The 10,736-nt window shown below is 41.0% G+C and overlaps 1 protein-coding gene across 2 annotated transcripts in view; it reads left to right on the top strand.

Moving 5' to 3' along the window:
• Positions 1 to 360: 360 nt before the first annotated feature.
• The window catches only part of zgc:158803 (LUC7 domain-containing protein), a 29,677-nt gene continuing 19,301 nt past the window's right edge, over positions 361 to 10,736 (top strand). The window contains exons 1-2 of one of the 2 annotated variants that reach the window (XM_061906200.1): positions 361 to 856; positions 7,680 to 7,774. In XM_061906200.1, the coding sequence (XP_061762184.1) occupies positions 796 to 856; positions 7,680 to 7,774 (156 nt within the window). In that variant the 5' untranslated portion in view covers positions 361 to 795. Of the gene's footprint in view, positions 857 to 1,922; positions 2,050 to 7,679; positions 7,775 to 10,736 lie in introns of those variants that run through there. The other variant, XM_061906211.1, reaches the window with a different exon arrangement.

Below are 10,736 nucleotides of genomic sequence, written 5' to 3'. Positions count from 1 at the left end.
TTCTTAGTGTTGTTGAGTCAGGTTTGGTTTTAGAATTGGATTGCATTGTTATGGTATTGCTGTGTATTAGTTTGTTGGATTGATAAAAAAAAATAATTTTTTTTTTTAATGAGAATCGATTCTGAATCGCACAACGTGAGAATCGCGATTCATATTCGAATCAATTTTTCCCCACACCCCTATTAAATACATTTTAAAAATCCATATACCGGAATTTGTTATGGTTTGAAAATGAAAAATATAAAAATTTGCTTGCTTTAATTTTTCCGTGTGCGGCCCTCAGTGAAAAAAAGTTTGGACACCCCTGCCTTACACCATGTCTACGTGCGCGCCAACGAAGAAGAAGAGCTTCCGTACATCTCGGAGGCGGAAGTGGTCGTGCGCGTTCCGGCTCCGCGAGAACGCGCGCGAACGGGAAGTGAAGACGGGGAAGAAAAGACGCTAAAACTTGGCAACTTGTGATAATTCCGCACAATGTTTGAAAGGGACGCGTGACGTATTTCTGCATTAGTCCGCCCAAACGTTTGACGTGTCTTTATTTAATCCCCCCCATGACTCCGGCGTACTGGCACTTTTCAAACAGACGTCGCCTTCCTTCAACAACCGCCACAAAGTCACGTTTTAGTGAAGCGCCGTGAAAGCTTCCTAAATATACTTTTTTTTTTTTAATATATATATATATATACCAGTCGAGGCTCGGTTTGTTGGTTGAAGCAAGCCGTCGCGGGAGACGGAGGAGCCGCCTTCGAGAGAGGCTACATGTGGAAAGAGTGCCGCTAGCTTAAAAGAGCTAACATGTCGGCCCAGGCTCAGATGCGAGCCATGCTGGACCAACTCATGGGGACCGGGAGAGATGGTGAGGACAACCGCCTGCGTGACGTTGACTTGAATTACAAGACGACGCCCAAGACTTGAAGTCTAGTTGCCCGCGTTAGCTCGCGTGTTAGCGCTAGCATTAGCCTGGATGCTAACCGTAGCTCCGCCGCGTCAAGCTAGCCCGACATGAGGCTCGCCAACAACCTGTTGTTTAAAACTGTTTTTCAACCACTGTGCCGCGGCACACGAGCGTGCCGTGACATACAATCTGGTGTGCCGTGGGAGATTGTCATTTCACTTTATTGGATTAAAAATATTTTTTGCAAACCAGTAATTGTAAACCGCAAATGTGCCGTTGTTGAGTGTCTGTACTGTCTGCGGCTCGGCAGAGTAACCATGTAATACTCTTCCATATCAATTGGTGGCAGCAGGTAGCTAATTGCTTGGTAGATGTCGGCAACATCTACCAAGCGTCCAGGTAAAAAGTTGAGTTGAGTTTGAGTTTATTTCGAACATGCAAGCATACAACATGATACATCACAATTTCCAGTTTCTCTTTTCAACATGTTCGAAAATGAGTAGGAAGAAGCAGAGCTTATTTAATCCTACCCCTTCTCTTTTACATAAGTTGCTAAAAATTTAGCTAAAGGCCTACTGAAATGAGATTTTCTTATTTAAACGGGGATAGCAGGTCCATTCTATGTGTCATGCTTGATCATTTCGTGATGTTGCCATATTTTTGCTGAAAGGATTTAGTAGAGAACATCCACGATAAAGTTTGCAACTGGAGAAAAGCCCTGCCTCTACCGGAAGTCGCAGACGATGACGTCACATGTTGATGGCTCCTCATATATTCCCATTGATTTTAATGGGAGCCTCCAACAAAAACAGCTATTCAGACCGAGAACACGACAATTTCCCCATTAATTTGAGCGAGGACAAAAGATTCGTTTTTGAGGATATTGATAGCGACGGACTAGGGGGAAAAAAAACAAGTTAAAAAAAAAACGCGATAGCAATCGCGTTGCATTGAGACGGATTCATATGTTTTTAGATACATTTACTAGGATAATTCTGGGAAATCCCTTATCTTTCTATTGTGTTGCTATTGTTTTAGTGAGTTTAACAGTACCTGATAGTCCGAAGTGTACGTCCACGGCCGGTTGTTGACGTGCAGTGTCTCGGGGAAGTCGACGGCAGCTGTACGGGAGGCACAAGCTCAGCTGATATCCGGTAAGAGGCGACTTTTTAACCACAATTTTCTCACCGAAACCTGCTGGTTGACATTCGGTTGGGATCCATGTTCGCTGTGATCCATAGTAAAGTTTCACGTCTGTAAATTTTAAACAAGGAATCACAGTGTGTTTGTGTGGCTAAAGGCTAAAGCTTCCCAACTCCGTCTTTCTAGTTGGACTTCTCCAATATTAATTGATTGCAAAAGATTCAGCAACACATATGTCCAAAATACTGTCTAATTATGCCGTTAAAGCAGACGACTTTTAGCTGTGTGTGTACGCAGCGCACATATTCATAACAGCCCGTGACGTCACGCGTACCCGTCATCATTACGCAATGTTTTCAAGAAAAACGTCCTGGGAAATGTAAAATTTCAATTTAGTAAACTCTAAAGGCCGTATTGGCATGTGTTGCAATGTTAATATTTCATCATTGATATATAAACTATCAGACTGCGTGGTGGGTAGTTGTGGGTTTCAGTAGGCCTTTAACTTCCTGTTCTCAATGTATTCACAATATACTCCATAAGTATTCACAATAAAAATGAATAATTTAAAGGTATCTATCACTTAAACCAAAAATAAACAAAAGGCGAGTGCCGCTATGAAAAGGCATTGAAGCTTAGGGATGGCAATGCGAAACAAAACTAAAACCGAACTGGCTACAAAGTAAACACATACAGAATGCTGGACGACAGCAAATACTTGCAGCGTGTGGAGCAGATGGCGTCCACAAAGTACATCCGTACATGACATGACAATCAACAACGCCCCCACAAAGAAGGATAAAAACAACTGAAATATACTTGATTGCTGAAACAAAGCAGGTGCGGGGAATAACATTCAAGAAAAACATGAAACTGATACAGGAAAATACCCCCCAAAAAAAGAGAAAAAGCCACTAAAATAGGAGCACAAGATAAGAACTAAAACATTACACACAGGAAAACACCAAAATACTCTAAGTCGACATTTTTTTTAGTATTGTGGCGTGATGTGACAGGTGGTGACAGTACACCTACTTTGAGACAAGATCTATAGTGATGCATGCTTGGTTATGGTTTGAATTCATATCCAACAATTGCGACTTTTTATTGTCAATATTGGCTACTGACAAGTTTTTTATGTTTTCTGCTGGTGGTGTGCCTTAGGATTTTTTCAAAGAAAAAAATGTGCCCTGGCTCAGAAAAGGTTGAAAAACACTGCCCTAAACACCTCCCTAGGGAGGCGTTCAGGTGGCATCCCGACCAGATGCCCGAACCACCTCATCTGGCTCCTCTCCATGTGGTGGAGCATCGGCTTTACTTTGAGCTCCTCTCGGATGGCAGATCTTCTCATCGATTGATTGATAACATTATTAGTAGATAGTACAGTACATATTCCGTACAATTGACCGCTAAATGGTAACACCCGAATAAGTTTTTCAACTTGTTTAAGTTGGGATCCACGTTAATCAATTCATTGTACAAATAAATACTATCGGCATAATACAGTCATCACACAGGTTAATCATTCTAGTATATACATTGAATTATTTACAATCCAAAGGGTGGGATAAGGAGCTTTGGTTGATATCAGTACTTCAGTCATCAACAATTGCATCAACAGAGAAATGGACATTGAAACAGTGTAGGTCTTACTTGGTAGGATAAGTATAGCGAGCAGAGAACATAGTGAGTTCAGATAGCATAAGACAAGTAAATACATTAGAAGTACATTTGATTATTTTCATTAGGTTATTTACAATCCGGGGAGATGAGATGTGAATGGAGGAGGGTATTAGTAAAGGGTTGAAGTTGCCTGCAGGTGTTTTAGGGCGGTTTTGAAGGAATATAGAGATGCACTTCCTTTTACACCTGTTGGGAGTGCATTCCACATTGATGTGGCATAGAAAGAGAATGAGTTAAGACCTTTTGTTAGATCGGAATCTTGGTTTAACTTGTGGGTTTAACCCTATCTAAGGGAGAGCCCTGCCACCAGGCGGAGGAAACTCATTGCGACCGCTTGTACCCGTGATCTTGTCCTTTCGGTCATGACCCAAAGCTCATGACCATAGGTGAGGGTGGGAATGTAGATCGACCGGTAAATTGAGAGCTTTGCCTTCCGGCTCAGCTCCTTTTTCACCACAACGGATCGATACGTCCGCATTACTGAAGACGCCGCACCAATCCGCCTGTCGATCTCACGATCCACTCTTCCCCCGCTCGTGAACAAGACTCCTAGGTACTTGAACTCCTCCACTTTTTACCTCAGAAAATATGATTAACATTAAAAAAGGCAGTAGCGTAGTAGGCCTGAGTACACATTAAAACATAGCAGAGGTTTCATTTAATATTTTTGGCCACTGTATCAAGCAATCAGTGTTTACTTATATAGTCCAAAATCACAAGTGTCTCTAAGGGCTGCACAAGCCACAACGACATCCTCTGCTCAGATCCCACATCACACCTGTCCCCTGGGCGACCGGTGCAATGTACGTCGAGTGGATCTAGTATAATATTGTGAGAGTCCAGTCCATAGTCGATCTAGCATAAAATAGTGAGAGTCCAGTCCATACTTGGATCCAACATAATAGTGAGAGTCCAGTCCATAGTGCATATAACGTAATGGTGTGAGTCCAGTCCATAGTGGATCTAACATAATAGTGTGAGAGTCCAGTCCATAGTGGATCGAACATAATAGTGTGAGAGTCCAGTCCACAGTGGATCTAACATAATAGTGTGAGAGTCCAGTCCATAGTGGATCTAACATAATTGTGTGAGAGTCCAGTCCATAGTGGATCGAGCGTAACAGTGAGAGTCCAGTCCATAGTGGATCGAGCGTAATAGTGAGAGTTCAGTCTATAGTGGATCCAACATAACATTGTTGGACCTCCAGTCCATAGTAGATCTAACATAATAGTGTGAGAGTCCAGTCTATAGTGGATCTAACATAATAGTGTGAGAGTCCAGTCCATAGTGGATCTAACATAATAGTGTGAGAGTCCAGTCCATAGTGGATCTAGCATAATATTGTGAAAGTCTAATCCATAGTGGATCCAACAATAGTGTGAGAGTCCAGTCCATAGTGGATCTAACATAATAGTGAGAGTCCAGTCCATAGTGGATCTAACATAATAGTGTGAGAGTCCAGTCTATAGTGGATCTAACATAATAGTGTGAGAGTCCAGTCCATAGTGGATCTAGCATAATATTGTGAAAGTCTAATCCATAGTGGATCTAACAATAGTGTGAGAGTCCAGTCCATAGTGGATCGAGCGTAATAGTGAGAGTCCAGTCCATAGTGGATCTAACATAATAGTGTGAGTCCAGTCCATAGTGGATCTAACATAATAGTGTGAGTCCAGTCCATAGTGGATCTAACATAATAGTGTGAGTCCAGTCCATAGTGGATCTAACATAATAGTGTGAGAGTCCAGTCCATAGTGGATCCAGTGTAATAGTGAGAGTCCAGTCCATAGTGGATCTAACATAATATTGTGGAGTCTAGTCCATAGTGGATCTAACATAGTAGTGTGAGTCCAGTACATAGTGGATCTAACATAATATTGTGGAGTCTAGTCCATAGTGGATCTAGCATAATTTTGTGGGAGTCTAGTCCATTGTGGATCTAACATAGTAGTGTGAGAGTCCAGTCCATAGTGGATCGAGCGTAATAGTGTGTGTCCAGTCCATAGTGGATCTAACATAATAGTGTGAGAGTCCAGTCCATAGTGGGTCTAGCATAATATCATGAGAGTCTAATCCATAGTAGATCTAACATAATAGTGTGAGAGTCCAGTCCATAGTGGGTCTAGCATAATATCATGAGAGTCTAATCCATAGTAGATCTAACATAATAGTGTGAGAGTCCAGTCCATAGTGGATCTAACACAGTGGTTCTTAACCTTGTTGGAGGTACCGAACCCCACCGGTTTCATATGCGCATTCACTGAACCCTTCTTTAGTGAAAAATAAAAAGTTTTTTTTCTTCAAATTCAAGACAAAGATATATATATATATTTTTTTTACTGGTGCACAAAATTAACTGTGTATGAACATCACCTTGTTCAAAGAACAAAAGCAACACAGTGCATGAACTCACAACAAATTACACACTTGTAAATCAGTGTGACTTTTGCGGTTGCCTTTCAGGGACTTTGAATTTATTGATTGAAACTTTTATTGTTAAATAGCACAGTACAGGACATATTCCATACAATTGATCACGAAATGGTAACACCCGAATAAGTTTTTCAACTTGTTTACGTCGGGGTCCATGTTAATTCATTGTAGACCAGTTCAGCTATGCGTGGCTTCATCTTGGCAAGTGCCACTCTCATGACATTTTCACAGCTAAGTATGTTCCTTTTCTTAATTTCCACCCAGACATACAATACTAGTACACAGCTCATGAAAAACTTTTTTTTTGTTATTGTCATTGTAAGTGGGCCAAAACACCTATATTAAAAAACAATCTCATGGAAATGACTGCTGTCATTTCATTATAATAATAAAACATCCATGCAGCCATCAATTTTCTACCACTTGTCCCTTTCTACCACTTGCCTATCTCAGCTTGTTATTTAGTCAGGTTTGGGACAGGTGGGCTGCTGTTTGCGTTTGCTGACGTGTATAGAAAATTAGAGGGAACATTGGGATATCCATGATATGCCGATAGGGAGACGTTTTTATTTACACGGTGAGTCGTGTGTGTCTTAACTTCCGCGGCGGAGGCTCTGCCGAACCCCCAACACCGACTCACCGAACCCCTAGGGTTCGATCAAACCCAGGTTAAGAACCACTGATCTAACATAATAGTGTGAAAGTCCAGTCCATAGTGGATCTAGCATAATATTGTGAATAAAGACACTCCTACAGACATCACACACGGGACGCTTTAGTAAGTAAGAATTGTCTTAGTTGTATTATAAAACTTACAATTGTTGCTTGGAGTGATGTATGAAGAATCTGTAGGAGTAGAAACGCCATGAATGTTAAGAAGATGCAACAAGTTAGTTGGAGTAGCAGTAGATATTTGTCTTTTACCTGACCGCTTCTGTTAGCTGCTTCTTTTTGTTTATGAGGTATATTTTCCACGGGATCTACTCTATTTTATGCTGTAGCCTCTACTGTAATATTGTACATGGTAATGGGGATTTGTTATATAATGTATATATTATCTAAAAAATATATTAGTATTTAATATATGCTGTATATATAATATGTAAATAGTACATATATTTGATATTGCTACTATGGTACATTTTTAGTCTACAGTATACCTTTTTGTTTTTGCCCTCTTTTTGTGCCCGTTTGCATTACCCTTTACATCCTTTGTAACTGAGCTACTGTGTGGAAGTATTTCCCTTGTGGATCAATACAGTTTGTCTAAGTCTAACTCCTACATCCGATTCAAAGGACTATAACAGAAGAAAATGGCTGCAGTGAGCAAACTCATCCAGAAGGTGGCGCCATAGAAAAGGGAAGGGAATCTGACTGTTGTAGTGCATCTGATTGTGATCCTCATAGAGGGGGGGGGGTGACTTTTAGTCAGCTGGCACATCAAACTCCACTCGGACCTCAAACACCGCATCTTAATACGTTACACCTGCTACTCTTACGACCCATTTTCATTTTCTCTGAACAGGTGACTCCATGAGACAGAGAATCAAATTCAGTGATGATCGGGTCTGCAAAAGTCACCTGCTGGACTCCTGCCCTCATGACATCCTGTCAGGCACTGTGAGTGTCCCATACTCCATCCATCATGTCTTGTACTGTTGCAGGTGCATTTAAGTACAGTTCGACAGCCCACCTTTTGGATCTTTTACTCTATTTTTCATAATGCAGGGGTGCTACTTTTCATTTGACCAAGTGGAGGGGATCTATCTACTTCATTCATATATATCATTTATCTTTATTTATGAAAGAGAGGTTTTTGTTTACAAGTTCAATGTGTTTAGTGATGATACAAGCATGTTTAACACATATACAGCTGTGATCAAAATTATTCAACCCCCACACAAATTTGGTGTTTTAGCAAGTTGGACATTTATTCCGTATTTTGTTTATAGTCATATCAAATAAAGATGTGTCAAATAGACAAATGCAACTTAAATTGTAACACTGTATTTTACAAAATACCAAAAAAGGACATTTTTCTTAATATGTCATTGACAAAATTATTCAACCCCCTAGTTACATGCATCTTTAGTACTTAGTAGAACACCCTTTGGCAGTAATTACATCCTTCAAACGTGATACATAACCAGACACAAGCTTCTTGCAACGATCTACAGGTATTTTAGCCCATTCCTCTTGGGCAAAGGCCTCCAGTTCATTCATATTCTTGGGCTTGCGTGCTGCAACTGCCTTCTTCAAGTCCCACCACAGGTTTTCTATAGGATTTAGGTCTGGCGACTGTGAAGCCCACTCCAGAGTCTTCCAGCCCTTCTTCTGCAACCACTCTGATGTTGATTTGGAGGTATGCTTGGGATCGTTGTCCTGTTGGAAGGTCCAACGTCTCCCAAGCCTCAGCTTCGTCACTGACTTCATGACAGGAAATAGAATTCATAATGCCTTGAACGCGCTAGAGATTCCCGGTACCTGAGGCAAAGAAAAAGGCCCAGATCAAGATTGACCCCCCACCATGCTTAAAAGTGGGCAAGGTGTTCTTCTCTTTGTAAGCTTCATTTTTTTCTCCTGCAGACATAACGTTGATTCATAGGCCCAAAGAGTTCCAGTTTTGTCTTATCACTCCATAGAACAGTTTCCCAAAACCTTTGGGGTTTGTCCAGATGATTCTTGGCATACTGGAGTATATTTTACTTGTGCCTGGTAATCAGAAGTGGGGTGCGCCTGGGAGTTCTGGCATGGAGGCCTTCATCTCGTAGTGCGCGCCTTATTGTCTGGGACGAAACCTTTCGTCCCCCCCCTCTGCAATGTCCTGTTTTAGTTCCTCAGCTGTTACCCGGGGGTTTTTCACCACTGTACGCTTCAAATACCGGACAGCAGTTGCACACAGCATCCTCTTTCTACCACGCCCAGGTAGTGTTTCCACTGTGCCTTTAGCTTTAAACTTGCAAATTATGCTCCCAACTGTGTCTCTTGGAATGCAACTTAAATTGTAACACTGTCTTTCCTATTTTCTTATATCCATATCCTTTCTTATGAAGAAAAAATACCTCCTCTTTTGACTTATTTGACCACTCCCTGGACTCCCTATGTTGCAAATTCACCATTGACCATCTACAAGAAGCTGAGCGTCACAATCTTGTTCAATCAGTTTAATTGTTGCTCGTTATGGTTCTAATCACATCTACAGGTGTTTTCAACACCTGATTGAAAAGAGCTTATTCAATGTTAAGAGTTATGATCTTCAAGGGGTTGAATAATTTGGTCATTGATATGTTAAGAGAAATTACACTGTTTGGTATGTTACAAAATATAATGTTGTAATTCAAGTTGCATGTGTCTATTTAATGCATCTTTATTTGATAGGACTATAAACAAGATACGGAATAATTGTCCAACTTGCTAAAACACCAAAATTGTGTAGGGGTTGAATAATTTTTATCTCAACTGTACAGTCGTGGTCAAAAGTGTACATACACTTGTAAAAAACATCATGTAATGGAGTTTTCAATCATTTCTACAACTCTTTTTTTTTTTGTGTGATAGTGATTGGAGCACATACCTGTTGGTCAAAAAGAACATTTATGAAGTTTGCTTCTTTTATGAATTTATTGAAAAATGAGCAAATCTGCTGACTCAAACGTATACATACAGCAACATACGTTATCAATTTTGGCAGCCTCCTAACTTCATGTGAGTGATTATGATTGACAACACCTGTTGACTTCTCTGAGCCCATTTAAGTAGGGCTCATGTGATTCAGTCATTAGACTCTGTTACAAACGGGGCAATGGGAAAGTCAAAGGAACTCAGTACAGATCTGAAAAAACGAATAATTGTCTTGAACAAGTAAGGAAAGTCACTTGGAGCCATTTCAATGCAGCCTAAGGTCCCAACAGCAACTGTTCAGACAGTTGTTCGTAAGTAGAAAGTGCATGGCATTAATTATGGCTCTACTGAAAATATGAACAAGTGTGCCGGGTCAAAAGTATACATATAGCAATGTTAATATTTGCTTACTTACATGTCCCTTGGCAAGTTTCACTGCAATAAGGCGCTTTTGGTTAGCCATCCACAAGCTTCAGCTTGGATTTTTGACCACGCCTCTTGACAAAATTGGTGCAGTTCAGCTAAATTTGAACCATCTGGACTGTTCCAGGCGCAAAGTCGCAGAAGCCAGCATCTGTGATGGTTTGGAGGCGTATTAGTGTCCAAAAATGAGGGAACACATGTCTCCAATCCTCTCCTCCCTTCACTGGCTCGCAGTGAAGCGCAGAGTGAATTTTAAGATCCTCACGTATGTATTCAAAGCGCTCAATGGTCTCGACCCAGCCTACATCAAAGATCTCCTGGACCAACCTACCAGCTCCAGGCTTGGTCGTTGCCTTAGATCTGACAACCAGATGACCCTGAAGGCCCCACGGTCAAACCTAGTGACAAAGGGAGACCGTGCTTTCTCAGTGATTGCACCTAGGCTATGGAATAAGCTCCCTCTGAATATCAAGTCCGCCACCCCTTTTGACTTTTAGAGCACAGCTTAAAACTCACCTCTTTTCCTTTGTGTCTCAGT

The sequence above is a fragment of the Nerophis ophidion genome, linkage group LG01 (assembly GCF_033978795.1).
Source record: "Nerophis ophidion isolate RoL-2023_Sa linkage group LG01, RoL_Noph_v1.0, whole genome shotgun sequence".
NCBI classification, from domain to species: domain Eukaryota; kingdom Metazoa; phylum Chordata; class Actinopteri; order Syngnathiformes; family Syngnathidae; genus Nerophis; species Nerophis ophidion.
The sequence above is the reverse complement of the archived record's forward strand: the minus strand, read 5'-3'. Positions and strand labels throughout refer to the sequence as shown.